Below are 15,724 nucleotides of genomic sequence, written 5' to 3' on the forward strand. Positions count from 1 at the left end.
CCACATATGACACCTCATCAATGGTCCACTCAACATGCATGAAAAGAGTTTTCCAATGCATGAAAAGAGTTTTCCATTATGTTATGCCACTTATATTCAAAATATGTTCTAACTATATAATAATCAAATACAATATATAATATTTATTTTTAGCTTTAGTTTATATATTATTAATTCAACAATGCAAGCTTCATACAATCAAATCATTGAAATATATTCCAATCGATTCCCGCAGCAACGCGCGGGGTATTCTCTAGTATCTAGAGATGGCATGCCATGACATACTTGTGTCACTCAATAGTGTCATGTAACCCCCGCGCGGGGGTGCAGGTGGGTCTTGGTTACGCCATGGTTGAAGGCTTGGAGCAACATGTAACTGATCAGAAGTTAAATGTTTCACTAAAAACAGAGATTAAGTTCATAAAGAGCAAGTTCATTTGACAGCGTGGTATTGGTACGCTATAGGATTTAGAAACGAAGTTACAAATGATTGTATCTTGTATTCTTGTTAGCATGGCAACCCTGTTCATCCAAGTAGGCATAACTATGAGGCTATTATGACTTGCCAGCTCCAAAGCTTATGTATTGATCAAGGGAAACAAATATATACTCCACCGAAGGCTAGCTACGATACTTTGTTCGAATCAATAATCAACTTTTGCTTTTTTTTTACCAGGCCTAAAGCTTAAATATCTTTTTGAAACGTTTTCCCTAATGAATTTAATTCACTCAGTATATGTTGTTCTAGATACACAGATATCTTCTCTAATCTGCAACCAGATGGGATTTTTAGACTCTTAAGCGTAAAATATATTTTACTTGAACATTGGATTTTACATTAACTATAGAATTTTGCAAGGAAAAATATTGGTACATTAACAAAGATTATGATTTTAAATAGAAAATAAAGGGATAAGAGTACATGAGCATTTTGGCAGAAGTTAACAGTTAGCATCATACCTTTTTGAGCCCAAACTGCACAAATCCCTGGGCTGTTATTCTCCATTGGAGCAATAAATCAATTCTCCCACCCTAAGGAGCAAAAACAAAGAAAATATAATTGTTACAAGTTGTTCGTATGGGGTGGATTGCTACACTGATTTAGTAATTGTATGGATAGCTATAGTTATGGCAGAGATATGCTATTTTTACACGTGGCACAGAGCTAGATAATTTCACACCTTTGCTTGGTGAGCTTTGTATGTCAAAAAGATACAACCTAGAACAACATGTGCACATGCACAACCATAGTTATTTCACCATTTGGCAAAATAAAATCTGAGACAACGTTGAGAAGTTTGTATTTCAACTGACCTCATAATTTATTGTATTTGTCGGCATTTGGGCCATCGCTTGAAAAGGGGCCCAATAGCAAATATACAAAAGCCGAAGTTAAGCATCTGTTCTCACCAGCATGAAGGAAGAGGCAAAAACAAGGTCTGAACTGATGCATCAGTTCCTGAGTTGAGAGAGTGAAAACAGCCATTTGTTCTATCTGTTCGTACTGGAGAAAAACGAAACATGCATTCAGTGCAAGTCCATTCCTACCAACAGGACAAAAGAGAGAGAAATGGCAGTGTCGTATAGTTATAATATATGTTCTCAACACGAACAAGAGGCAAAAAAAAAAATGGTTCTCTGTTCCATGGATATGCAAAAATAGAGTTTTTTTTTTGAGTTTATAGGAGACGGAATTTTTTTACTCTGAAGCTTTGCGTACCTACTACCGGCAACAAAAAAGAACAATGAACAGTATCATAGAGAGGTCATGTTCTTAAACTTCCATGGCATTTGCACATAACAGCAGGCAAGAAAATGGACATGTTAATCTAATGAGCTTCGGTCAGTTTGCCATCACAAAATTCTGAGGAAAGTATCGAGGCAGAGACGGCCATATGCCATGTGAACCACTTGATATGCGCCATAAACTGAAACACATAGATGATCTTACACAAAAACTACTTGCTAAAATTGACATTCAAAGTGTCAAAGGATCAGAATAATTACCTGATGACCCAATTAAACTAAGCAGAGGGTTCTGTTCATCTGCGTTATCTCCAAGGATTGAACATGAACTGACCCAGAGGTTTCCTTCCCCCTCCTCTCTCGCAGGTCGCAGCAAGCGCATAGATTATCTTTTGGGGGATCGATCGGCCTCTCTCACCTAAACGCTCGTGGTGCTAATTCTATTTCACTGTGAAACGTGAGCCATTGGGAGTGGAACTGTTTGTTATTTTGTATTTTTTCAGGGGCTTCCCTGTAATCGGCGAGGCATCTTCTCCTAGATGTGCCCGCTATTTTCCCCGTCTCTAACTGGTACAAAATTCAGATATTTTCTTTCCTAAAAAAAAAAACTATTCAACCAACGTCAATGGCGTCGCCGCCGCCGTGGTCCGACGACCTCCTAGGTCTCCTCGTCGCCGTCCTCGACGCGGTGTGCTCTTCCATCTGGCGCTCCGTTGCTTCTCAGCCGCCTTCTTCGCCGTGGTCGGAACTCCCAGACGAGATCCTAAATCTGGTGATGGCCGGCCTCCCTAACCTGGCAGACCGCGCTCGATTCCAGTTGGTGTGTCGATCCTGGCGCGCCTCGGCTCCCCCTCCGCCGCAAGTGCCGTGGATGCGGACGGTGCTGCGTTCCTGGCAAGCGGTTTCCTGCCCCCCTCCGCGGCAGCGGCCTTGGAAGTGGATCGACTCCGCGTGCCGCCGTCCGTCCGTCCCCTCACGTCTGCCGCAGCGGCCTTGGATCGTGCTGCCCGGCGGCTTCTACAACCACGACGGCATCTACACTTACATCAGAGAGTGCACAGGACACGGGTAAAATCTTGTTGTATCTCCATAGTTATACATCCTCATCACATATATAAAAATTTCTTTTTCTTCTTGATCTAATGTATGTATGGATGGTTCTCCTCCCAGGTTCGCCACTGGCAAGCAGGAGTGCACCCCGTTCAAGCGCTCCAACATCAACAGCTCCTTCCCCGACAGCTTGCGATGCGTTGGCTCCACCGACGGCTGGCTCGCCCTCGACTACGCTGATGATAAGAACAAAATTCATACCTACTTCTTGCACAATCCTTTCTCTAAGGAAGTTGTGGCTCTCCCCGAGCTTGATGCCATCGTCGGTAATAGTTCCGAGTTATTTCAGATCCGCAAGGTGCTCATCCGATCGACCCCTGGTGACCAGCTCGTCGTTATCATGACCAACAATTGGAACTATCCGATCATCTTAATCCCACCGGGAAAGGGCGCGTGGTTACCGAGGCCACAAGCAACCCCCTTCATCAACATTATTGACATCGTGCTCTTAGGAAACAGGCTCTACGGGATCACCCAGGCAGAGGACCTCTTCTCCTTGAATGTAAGCTTTAATGCTGATGGCATACCCACAGTCACCAATATCAAGCACCACATCAGATCGGGCGATGCTGATTCCAGTGTGGAGAGCGACTTAGATGAGGACCAACACCATTATTGTGAGAACGAAGAGGATCGGCTTCAGGGCAACTTGTATGAATTGAGGACAATTGGAGACAACATGATCAATGATGGCATCCTGTGGGATGAGATGCCTTATGCTCCCAATGATCACCTCGCCACATTTTGGTACTTACTTGAGTCGTGTGGGAAGCTAATCATGGTGAAGCGTCAATTGCAATTTCCTAAATGTTGTTATGTCAAATTCACTCGTAAGTTGGAGGTTTTTGAGGCAGATTTCAGCGCACGCACATGGTTGCCGGTGTCAGGTGGGCTAGGTGGCCAAGCACTTTTCATCAGCAAACGCTTCAGCAAGTCTGTTTCTGCTTTTGGAGAGAGAGAGGAGGATGCTATTTATTTTATCGATACAGGTGAGGTGTTCAACATAAAATCCAAAACTCAAAGCCGGCCAGTAGAAAGAAGCGTCGATTCCCGTTGCTCAACATGGATCTTCCCTCCAAGCTAGCTGTAAGAGTACACTACTAGATGCTGCAAAAGGAATTATTTATCTTAACTATTCCCTACATACCGCTGCTTATCCATCACATTTTTCATCACTTTCAGTACACTCAAGTCTAAGATGCCGTTATGTTGATTTTTCCACATCCTATGCATGTTTGCATAGGATGATCATTGCAATGCTCCTTAACACATGTTTGCTCCGGGCGATGATCATTGCAATGCTCCTTAACACATGTTTGCTCCGGGCGATGTGCATTCCTATCCCCTTGCTTTTACTTTCACATTGTTCACACGGCAGATTCACCACCAAGATAAATAGTGTAAGGCATGATGAAACCACAGGTCGGCTTTCATGATCTCCTGTCACGTCAAAGCCTGCAAGATCACGACACTATTACAAACCATGGACTTTTTGTGTTTCTGAAGAGGGCACCATAGAGTGTTATACCCATTTGTCCTTGTAATGGTCTTTGGAACGGGGACATTAATCTCCGTTCCTAATCTTACTAGCAAGCCGAGGTGATCAGAATCATGACATCTGATGTGCAGACCTTGTGTAAAATAGGAACCTATGCAGCATCCAGTGGTTGAAGTCACCAAATTTATCATGGGAAGGTGTAGCTTCTTACTGCAGGTTGGTATATGAATGATATCATTTTAACCCTCATCTGCCTTTCCACTGGATCTCCGAGGGTTGCTGCCGAGTACTTTGGTTACATAGTTGTTAGTACCTCCCAATCTACAAGGGCACTCAACTCTTACCTTACCAATGGTGGTTTTCTGAATATACGCGGCAGGGGTTTGTTCTGTATATCCAGCCGGTGCTCTGAATATGTACAACACATAATCAGGTGTGCATTGGAGATATCATCCATCCTTGAGCATTTTATTCAGTAAATATTAGATTCCCAGCTGAAAGCAGCACAGGAGGCACTTGTCTGGACCCTAATTCCTCTGTTTTATTAGGCACATCCACAACTTGTGGAGTCATCAGAAGTATGACCAGTCTCCAAATGCCATCTTGCATAGTACGTATATTTTGGAAAGGAAGAAGCTACTCATGTTGGACAAGATGCAGCCATCTCAGAGAGAGAGAGAAAGAGATAAATTTGGCTTCATCGGGTTGCATCTTTTCTTCCAACTTCCATTTTGGTAACAGAAACAGAGTGCCTTACCTGCTGAATTTATTGTGTTTTTGCACTTCCTCGTGTTTGATGGAGGAGGTGGTGACTGAATTATCCCTCAAATGAATGCCTACCTTTATATGTTGCTGAACATAATATTGGAAGATGTGTACATGTATGTCCTTGCCTACCAAATGAATGCCTGCCTTTATATGTTGCTGAACATCCTCCCTCATGTAATTAGTGGTCTGTGTGATATGATGCCAGAGTGGCCATGGCTGCTCGTTTTGTTCAGTCTGATGCTTGCTGCTTTTTGGGTTGGTGCAACGAAATGAGTAATATCATCAGTTCACCGCTATCTCTTTCGCCAACCTGACCACCTTGCCCTGGCGGCCTGGCTCAGCAGCTCGTGTTGGATACAATTATTGTCTCAAAAATGAGTGAGGCATCTCGCTCTGTCTGTCTGTGCGTTCAGATGGACAGGTCAAATCTCAAGTTGCACACGCTTCATGTCCAATTGTTAAGGTAATTGAGAGCTTGTTTTTGAAAAGAGCCCCAAAAAAGAGAGGAGCTTCTTTTTAGTTCGAATATCAATATCTGCATGTATGTTGAGCTGAGCTGAACGTTTAGTTTCAGCTAAACATAAAACGAGTGGATGGAGAGAACAGTTAAAAAGAAGTGGCAAAGTACCATACTTTACGGAATTTCCAAGTTCCAACTCTAATTAGTTGAGCGATCGAGCACATCGCCACTGCAACAGCAGCATTGATCCTCTATACATTGCGCAATTGGACGACGTTTGGGAGTAAAAAGGAACATCACCAAGTGTACCATAACCAAGTAAATTAAATCTCCACATGAACTACCATCTCTCAAAGCTATCTAGCTATTTCACAAGTGGCAAACATCATCTGTTTCAGAAGCATGCTAAGATATCGATATCTGCAAAAAAGAACACGGACAACAGTTCGAATCACCATGACTTCATTTATTGCATTTTTTTCTTCTTCTTCTAGGACTGGCCTCGTCTTGTTTTTCTCTCGCCACGATGCACCTGTGAGCATCAGTAACATTGTCGAGTTAATAAACCTATATGATAATGAATTACCAACAATTGTTAGTCATAGTCAAGCTACAGCGGTTCGAGCATGTTCTGTCCATTAACGCATAGTGTAAACAAAAGTTTTTACATATTTATTATGCATGTCAGAGTGCCTTCTCTAGTAAAAGCTAAGTGGCAATTTGTTGCTACTTCTTTAGTTTAATCATTGACACAGCATCCTTTTACCAATCTAGCACCACATCATCATAACAACGCCTTAAAAATTTGTGATAAGAGTGTGGCGCTTCTCCTGGTTCTTAGCTCAACCCCCATACTCTGCTTTGGTTAACACTTTGTGGATGTATTTTAAATTTTACTGATTTTTTTTAGCTATGCTCAAACATCATATATAAGATAAAAGATAGACAACCATTAGCTTACTACTTAGGAAGTAATGGGTCCTGTTTACGAAGCAGAAATGAGGAGCACCCAGATCCTAAAATTGAGATGCAACTACCACAGTTCTCATTTACTGCTGGGATTAGTTTGAGGGGAACTACCCAACTGATCGAATAAACTTTTTTGGAGACAGCAAGGGGCTGAGGAACAGCAAGATGCTCTTGCTTATGTAGTAGGGGCAGGAACTGAAGAAAAGAACTAGGAATAGAAAGTGAGCCTATTTTGCATACTGGAACTAGGAAGTGTGAAACATTACTACATTATAGTAAATTGCAAACTAAATACATGTAGCTATCGGAAGAGATGGATCTAGTGTAAATCATAATTTTCCAACTAAAAAAGGTCATTGGATTTTAGGATGGACGGTTATATGAGAGGTGGGATGCTACCAGGCGCACCCGCCTCCAATCCCATTTGTTGTCTTGTCCTCAATTATTCACCTAAATCTTTTCAACCTAATTGGCAGGACCATTTGACTACTCACGTGGCTGTCTTTCCATTACCAAACGGCCATGGCTACAGGTTTTGAGGTTTATACTAGAAGGAAATTTCACCAACTACTATGATTGATGTCAGTTTGCTGAGAATGCGACGAGTTACTAGACAAAAGTCAAGCTCTGAAGATACTGATTATACTTTTTGCATGCTTATAAGATATGGATAATGCCCTTACCATATTATTCTAGCCCTACCACAGCAGCAGTTTATCGTCAACTCCACATAGTGTTGGGTCGCCTTCATTTCCCCGTGCTTGGTCAACTCTACATAGTGTTCGGTATTGGGGTAAGAAAACACAAGACATTTACACAAATATGTACACTATAATTCCATACCTATGTTCTTCAATATGCTCTTCGGACAGCATAATCTTCACTTCCTTCCCACAGGCAGCACATATTTTAACCTCCTCACGCATGGCCCTATAATTCTTGTAAGCTTTGATTGCATAAAGCAATCCACCTGCTGCCGATAAAGCTCCAAAAGCATAAGAACTAATTGCCACAAAAAGTGCTTCAGCCGCCATCGGTCACTAGCAAAGTACACAGAGAACTGTCACTAGCGGATCATCAGATGTAACGGAAATCATAAACTGCTAATTTATGATGTACAGTCAGAACATGTTAATAGCTAGAGGTTCAATAAGCAACTTTAGAAGTCAACTTCTAGAGAAAAAAAACCTGGTGTGGCAGAATCAAACTCTACTCCTAGAAAAAAAATACTCAGCCAATGGCTGGATAACTAACTGTACAGGACCCTTTCACTGCAGATTCAGCGAGACAGCAAGGCATGTCTGGCCCAGTGATATTAGACTAGCAAAAGTCACAGAAGTACTTCCTCTCGAGTCACAACACGTGGTTGATGATAGAACCGTTAGTTCCTATTCTTACACACAATCCATGTGCCATCGATTAGATTGTTTGCATTTGCATATCAGATCAAACAAACCGTAAGGAAGCAGTCTATACTGATCACTGGAAACATATTGCAGGAATTTTGCCAGAGTAGTTTTCTCTTATGCGATTAACCTCCACCTACCTCCAATCTGAAATGCAGTAAACGGCTCTTATCCTAAACTGACTAACAGGCAAAGTCATCTTCAGAAAACAAGTTGCAGATCAAGGTTGTAGCACATAAGAGAACAATCATAGATAAGATATCACGATCTAGACTCTAGAGTTAATAATCTGCATAGGAGGGGCGGATGGGGAGAGAGAGATGATGGAGGGGCGGAGGCAATCGCGTTGGAGGGGATGAGATACCTGCAGATGAGGAGCTGAGGTGGAGGACAGAGCTCGGGCCGACGAGTGGCTGCTCGGGGGCGGGGAAGAGGGCGGAGACGGCGGGAGTAGGCGCCGGGGAAGGCGTAGGCAGGAGGGGCCGCGGGCTAGAACGGAAAAAGATCCAAAATAAATCTTAAACTTATAGGCAAAAACTAAATCAAACTTGAACTCTCAATTTCTGAAATTAGCACACCAAACTCTTCGATCCTGGTTTATTTTGAACCTTGAAAAGATTTAACCCGGTATTCGCTGAATTTGGCCGGCCCATTAAGGTAGTTGCTCGTGCTGCTCCGGTTTTTCTCTTTTTTTTGTTTTTTTCTGTGGTTTTTCTTCGGTTTTCTTCTGTTTTTGTCTTCATTATACTTTGTTTTTTCTCTAGTTTTTCTTTTTTCGCTACATATTTTTTTCTTTTTTGATTTCCTTCATATTGTTTGCTTTTTCTCTTTATTTTCTTTCTTTATCGGTAACCGACTTTCCTTTTTTACACAACTCTAATTATTCTCAGTACCCAATGTGCATTTTTAGCGCAGACATGAAATAATTTTTGATACACTTTTGACATTTTTTAAATATATCGCATAGATTTTTTGAAATACATGTTTTCAATACTCTTTTCAATACACGGTAATAATTTTCCAAATACATGATTTAAATTTTCTTAACAACAATAAACATTTTATAAACCACATAAACAATTTTTTACATTGTTACACATTATTAAAATTGTATACACTTTTTTCAAAACCATGTCACATATAGTCTTTTAAGGGCATGATACATTTTTCTACATCACGCAAACATATTTTTTACATTGTATACACTTTTTTAAATGTCACAAGCACATTGTTTGATTCTTTTTGAATCACACGTATATTTTTTTACATTGTGAAATTTGTTTTTGAAATGTCACATACATCTATCCAAACTTGTGATATTTTTTAGATGTCACAAAAAATTTCTTTACACATTTGGTCAGGTTTCAAAATTTGTTCCTAGTTTTACAATTTTCAAAAGGTATTCGCATTCTTCAGGTTTCAAAATGTGTTCTCTTTTTCAAAATTGATTGCTTTCTAAAAATAGTTGTTTTCCTAAAGTATTCAGAATTTTTTAAAAAGTGCTCACACTTTATAAAATGTCCAAACATTTCCAAAATTGTTTATGTTTTGAATATTTGTTTGCCCCTAAAAATGGTTTCAAAGTTCAACACTTCGGTGTGTGCTTAAATATATGGGGCCTCTTATTTTATCACTCATAATAGTTAGTAGTGCTAATTGGTGATATCTCCATCGATCAATCTACGACGAATCAACATGCTATTATACATACGTACTGTGTCACGGAGCCAGACTCAGAGGGTGTTTGTTTTCAGGGACTTATTAGTCTAGGGACTTAAATAAGTCCCTATAACTCCCATCTAAACCAAACAGAAGGGACTTATAGGGACTTAGAGTGGGCATTTGGGACTTATGAAATAAGACTCTCAAGAAAGAATTTATAGGGACTTATAGTTGTAATATGGTCTTATAGAGACTTATAAGTCTTAGGAACCAAACAGGTAGGGACTTTTTAGGGACTTAGGACTTATAAGCTGAAACTAAAAAAAGTTCTAAGACTTATGAACCAAACAGGGCCTCAGTATCATCCCGTGGTGAAACTTGACCGTGCAATCTCGGAGAGAACACGATCGCTCCGACGTTGGAGCTTGGGATTTTCATCTGATGTGATAATTCAACTACGTGCAGATTATTAGCAAGCTGCGTGCTCCCAAAGTTAAGCTAATTAGGACCGCTGGTTAGGCACGTACCTGGGCAGCGTTGGTTCCATGACCGGCCAAAGGCAGCGCCCACGCAACGGCGACGAGAACAAGTAATTTAGCCATCGTCGCCTCGGCTAATTTGCTTTGCGCTCAATAATGTACGTGGTGATGAGGAGAACACGCCACACATGCGCTTATACAGAGAGAGAGGCTGGTTTCATCCTGATACATTTGAAAATGCTGGCGGGATGGCGCAGGTCGGCCCAGATCTGGGCCCTATGGACCCCATCTGGGTCCTACCGGGCCGGTCTTGGCGTTGCCTCGCTGTTCTCTGCACGGTGATGAGGTGGAGCGGCTTGGATGGCGGGCGGCGGCGCCGTTGGCACGTCTTCTACAGCGCGAAGGCGGGGGCTTTACGGGCATCTGAGCGCCTGGGCGGACTTGTGTGCCCACGGGTCTGGTTTGTTCCTGCTATTGTGTCCGGTCGGTTACCGTCGTTGATGGTGGAGGTTGAGCCCTCCCGCGTACCGACGGTGCTGCTGCCCTAGTCCCGGCTCCTCCTCATCGTTGTGCAGACCCTATTTCGTGGTGCCGTGGTGAGACGGCGTGGAAGCTTCAAGTCCATGTTGGCGCAGGGTGGTGTGGTCGGTTTGGTGGCGCGCTTCGGAGCGCCTGAGGGGTGGGTTGGGATCGGGAGAAATCCCTGTCGGCTTGGCCGACACCGACGTGGCGGCGCCTGCAGGTGTCGTCAGTCCTTCCTGGAGGGCGTCGGAGCGACCCTTCCTATCCCCTCGCCGCGTACCGGGGGAAACCCTTCGCAGCAGCGTCGTCGTCGTCGCATCCCTTCTTGGAGGTGTTGCTTGGTGCCGGCATTCCGAAGTCGTGGAGCTTGACGGGAGTTCTCCGGTGGGCGCAGCGGTCGCGAGGCTTCTTCGTTTTTTGTTGACCTGCCGTTCTTGGCATTTGTTTCTTTTTTGTTTTCTTTTCCGCGAGGCTTCCGTAAAAAAATTTGACAACGCAACCTATGTTGCAATGTTTCTGCAACAAGAGCTTTGTTGCAAAGTAGAAGAAGACGTTCAGCTGCTATATAGACCATATCTGATGGCCCACGAGGCGACGGATCGTTTAAAAACAATTTAACGAGCGTTCGAGAAAGAAAAAGTCATTGGCCGACGCGTAGCAAGCCCCAAAAAGAAACATTTTCTTCGTATAAACCAAAATAATTGAGATAGGATAAGTAAACCACCCATCCGAGAAGGATACTTTTTTTGGAAGCAATTTGTCGTTAGAGGCCGTGTGGGTCTCTACCGTCAGCTTCTTCGTGTAGATTGTAGAGTCCTCTTCCGAGGACGCTCGTTTGTTGACTACATTGACTACACTGCGTCGAGCGCATCAAGGCGATGGAAACATGAACAATTTTAACACCTAAACAAAATTTTGAAACCTGGACAAATTTTTCAGGAAGTATTCCACATCAATATTTTGTTCAGGTTTCAAATTTTGTTCCCATTTTTAATAAAATATGTTTAAATTTTTTGTGTTTTAAAAAAACGCACTTTAAAATTTTGTTCAGGATTCAAAAAATTGTTCCCGTTTGTTACAAAAATGTTTATGTTTCACAAAATTTTGTGTTTTGAAAACTTGTTTGCACTTTAAAATGTTGTTCAGGATTCAAAATTTGTTCCCATTTTTTACAAAAATGTTTATGTTTGACAAACGTTCGTGTTTTGAAAGTTGTTTGCACTTTAAAATTTTGTTCAGGATTTAAAGTTTGTTCCAATTTTTCACAAAAAAAGTTTATGTTTCACAAACGTTCATGTTTGGAAAAATTGTTCGCTCTTTAAAATTTTGTTCAGGTTTAAAAAATTGTTGCTCTTAATAAAATGTTCGAGGATTTCGATAATGGTTCACGTTTTCAAAATTTCTTTGTGTTTTCAGACATGTTTGTAATTCAAAAAATTGTTCACATTTTTGCATATAATGTCTGGAATTTTGAAAATTAATTTTTAGTATTTAGAATATTAGGATTTCGAAACTATTCATAATTTTCATAAAAACTGAGAAAATAAAAAATATATATGTTTTCAAATCTCGACGCTGCGGTATATGGTTAAATATTTTTGTTAGAATAACTATGAGTTAGTGCTGCTCCTCACATGAGTTGTAACGTTGAGCAATTAGAGCTTAGTGCTAGAATATAGAAGGTCTAGAGTTCTCTCTTTATTATCCATGATCATGTGTTTGTAACTGCTACTGTAACTCAACCTGGGTGTTCTGTATATAAAGGGAAGACAGCCGGTGAGGTTCATCAAGCCTTAACACAGCAATACTTCTGTTTACATGGTATCAGACGCCATCTGACCAATGTCAACCTCTTCCTCCTCTCTCATGGCTTCCGTGCCGGCGGCTACCACCGTCGTCACCGTGCGTCTCTCTCGCGACAACCATCTCATGTGGAAGGCACAGTTCCTCGCATTCCTGCGCACCTATCTCCTTGGCATCGCATCTGGCAGAGAGATGGCGCCTGCTTCGACCGTGGACCAGACCACAGGCACAGGCGATGCGCGCACCACCACTCAGGTGGAGAATCCGGAGTACACCATCTGGTACCGTAAGGACCAGACGATCCTCGGCGGCATCCTCGCTACCGTCTCCGAGGACATCTTGCCATACATCATGGCTGCCACCTCTGCGGCTGAGGCCTGGGGGCAGCTAGAGCGGATGTTTGCATCGCGCTCTCGTTCTCGCCTCATTCAGATACGCGCACAACTGGCTACTCCGAAAAGGCGCGACATGACGGCATGGACTACTTCAAGATGAAGAAGACCTTGGCTGACACACTTGCATCCATCGGGCAGCCTCTTCATGCTGATGAGATCGTTTCTTACATGTTGTCAGGCCTTGGGGCGGAGTACGAGTCCCTCGTGGACTCACTGAACGTGAAGACTGATTTGACTCTTGATGATGTCTATGCTGCTCTTCTTGGACATGAGCATCGTCATGAGCAGTACAGCTCCGACTTCCAGCTTGGTTTGAGCTCCTCGGCTAGCTACGTCGGTACGGGCTCCAACCACTCCGCCAACTTCTCCGGCAAACAGTCAGGACGCATCAATCAAGGCGAACAAGGTCGTGGCAATTATGGTGGCGGTCGAGGCCGCGGCCGCGGAAATGGTGGAAATGGTCGTAGCAGAGGCCGTGGTTACGGTGGCAACAATGGAAATGGTGGGGGACAGCGGCCCACGTGTCAGCTGTGTGGCATAAAAGGACATGTTGCCTTGAAGTGCCGCAAGCGCTTCGACAGCTCCTTCCATGGCGATGAGGAGCAGCACTCGGCGAATATCGTTGGCACTAGCGTCGGGTACCAGGTTGATCCTAACTGGTACTCGGACACGGGCGCTACAGACCATATCACTAGCGACTTGGACCGCCTCTCCTTCCGCGAGCGCTACAACGGCCACGAAAACGTCCAAGTCGGCAACGGAGCAGGTTTGCACATCGAACATATTGGTCAAAGTTCTATTAATACTTCCGCTTCTAAACCTCTTATTCTTCGAAACATACTTCATGTTCCACATATAAAAAAGAATCTCATATCCATCCATAAACTTACCAAAGACAATGATGTATTCGTTGAATTTCACCCTGATTTTTTTGTCATGAAGGACCAAGCATCGAAGACAAGTCTGCTCCAAGGCAGATGTAGAGCCGGCCTCTACCCCATTCCACCGTCCACCCTCCACCATGTGAAGGCTGCCATGCTTGCGTCGGTCAATAAAAAGCAGTGGCATCATCGCCTCGGTCACCCGTCGTCCCAAGTCGTTCAGTCAATTCTTAGTTTGAATAAACTTCCGTGTAGTCGTTCTCATGATGCATCCATATGTGATGCATGTCAGCAGGCCAAGATTCACCAACTTCCATATGGTTCATCTAGTTTTTCCGCAAAATTTTCTTTAGAACTCATATATTCGAATGTTTGGGGCCCTGCTACTGTTTCAGTTGGTGGCTATAAATATTATGTCTCTTTTATTGATGCATTTAGCAAATTCACATGGATCTATTTGTTGCGTGCTAAATTTGATGTTCAGCAAATTTTCATCCGTTTTCAAGCCCATGTTGAACGTCTTCTTAACTGAAAAATTCAATGTATTCAATCTGATTGAGGCAGCGAATATCAAGGCTTGCATAAATATCTTCAAGCTCAAGGCATTGCACACCATGTTTCATGTCACTACACCCATCAGCAGAACGGCGCAGCTGAACGAAAACACCGGCACATTGTGGAAACCGGACTTGCTCTTCTTGCACATGCTTGCATGCCCGTTCGCTTTTGGGATGAGGCGTTCCTCACTGCTACCTTTCTTATTAATCGTCTACCAACTCGAGTCATAGATAATGCATCTTCCGTGGAGCGTCTTTTTGGTGACAAACCCGACTACACCATGTTGAAGTCATTTGGTTGTGCGTGTTGGCCGCATCTTCGCCCCTACAATTCTAGAAAACTTGCTTTCCGATCCAAAGAATGCATCTTTGTTGGTTATAGTTCACACCATAAGGGATACAAGTGCCTTGATGCTAGTACTGGACGCATATATATTTCTCGCGATGTGGTTTTTGATGAAGCAGTTTTTCCATTTGCTCGCAAGCTTGAAGCTACGCTTGCACCTGCAAATTCATCAACACAATCATACGTCCAACTTTTACCCCCCACAACAAGTTCACCAGCCCATATTCCAGCAAGCGGAAGGATTAATAGTACTAATGATCTAATGGCCGATGTGCAGTCTGTGTCTTTTGATGCTCATGCAGGCTCTGCGGCTGATTCGGAGTTGGCACCATCCTCACCACATTGCATGGACCGTTCTCTCCGACAAGCATCGCTTGGCTCTACAGCGGCCGACTCTGACACTTCTGGGTCGTCTCCTGGCTCAGTTACTTCCACCACCTCGAGCTCAGGTTCTTCCGTCGGAAATAACTCCGTGGCCCCAGCACCTCCTGCTCCAAAGCAGATGCGTCCGCACACTCGGTCTCAGTCGGGCATTGTCAAGCCATACATCCGCACTGATGGCACAGTTACATATGTGTGCACGACATCATCTAATGAACCAGTAGAGCCTACTAGCTACACTGAAGCTGCACAACATCCATCTTGGAAGGCCGCAATGGATGATGAGATTGCCGCCTTGCATCGAAATGAAACCTGGAGTTTGGTTCCGTTTCGTCCAGGACTCAATATAATTGATAGTAAATGGGTTTTTAAGCTCAAACACAAGGCGGATGGCTCTATTGATCGGTACAAAGCTCGTCTAGTTGCTAAAGGATTCAAACAACGCCAAGGAATTGATTACGATGATACTTTCAGTCCAGTCGTGAAGCCCACTACTATTCGTGTTCTATTGTCTCTTGCAGTCACTCATCATTGGAGTATGCGGCAAATTGATGTTCAGAATGCATTCTTGCATGGTTTTCTAAATGAGGATGTGTACATGTATCAACCGCCGGGCTACATCGACCAACGGTTCCCTCATTATCTTTGCAAACTTAAGAAGTCTCTTTATGGGTTGAAGCAGGCGCCACGTGCATGGTTTTCCCGCCTGAGCTCTCGTCTTCTTGATCTAGGCTTTCGCGC

General features: G+C 43.3%; 1 protein-coding gene and 1 long non-coding RNA gene across 3 annotated transcripts; one reads left to right on the forward strand and one right to left on the reverse strand.

Annotated features, from left to right (window-relative positions):
• Positions 1 to 2,337: 2,337 nt before the first annotated feature.
• Positions 2,338 to 4,149, forward strand: LOC119353411. 2 transcript variants are annotated; one of them, XM_037620040.1, is made up of 3 exons: positions 2,338 to 2,814; positions 2,917 to 3,942; positions 4,039 to 4,149. In XM_037620040.1, the coding sequence occupies exons 1-2, from the start codon at positions 2,372 to 2,374 to the stop codon at positions 3,938 to 3,940; spliced, it is 1,467 nt and encodes a 488-aa protein (XP_037475937.1). In that variant the 5' UTR covers positions 2,338 to 2,371; the 3' UTR covers positions 3,941 to 3,942; positions 4,039 to 4,149. The 2 variants fall into 2 exon arrangements, with proteins under 2 accessions (XP_037475937.1, XP_037475936.1); XM_037620039.1 differs by having other exon boundaries at positions 2,917 to 4,149.
• Positions 4,150 to 5,861: 1,712 nt separating this feature from the next.
• On the reverse strand, positions 5,862 to 7,580 carry LOC119359018. The gene is made up of 3 exons (XR_005172357.1): positions 7,395 to 7,580; positions 7,235 to 7,322; positions 5,862 to 6,114 (listed from the first exon to the last, which is right to left on the reverse strand). It is a non-coding gene; the product is annotated as an uncharacterized LOC119359018 (long non-coding RNA).
• Positions 7,581 to 15,724: the final 8,144 nt, after the last annotated feature.

The sequence above is a fragment of the Triticum dicoccoides genome, chromosome 2A (assembly GCF_002162155.2).
Source record: "Triticum dicoccoides isolate Atlit2015 ecotype Zavitan chromosome 2A, WEW_v2.0, whole genome shotgun sequence".
Classification (NCBI taxonomy): domain Eukaryota; kingdom Viridiplantae; phylum Streptophyta; class Magnoliopsida; order Poales; family Poaceae; genus Triticum; species Triticum dicoccoides.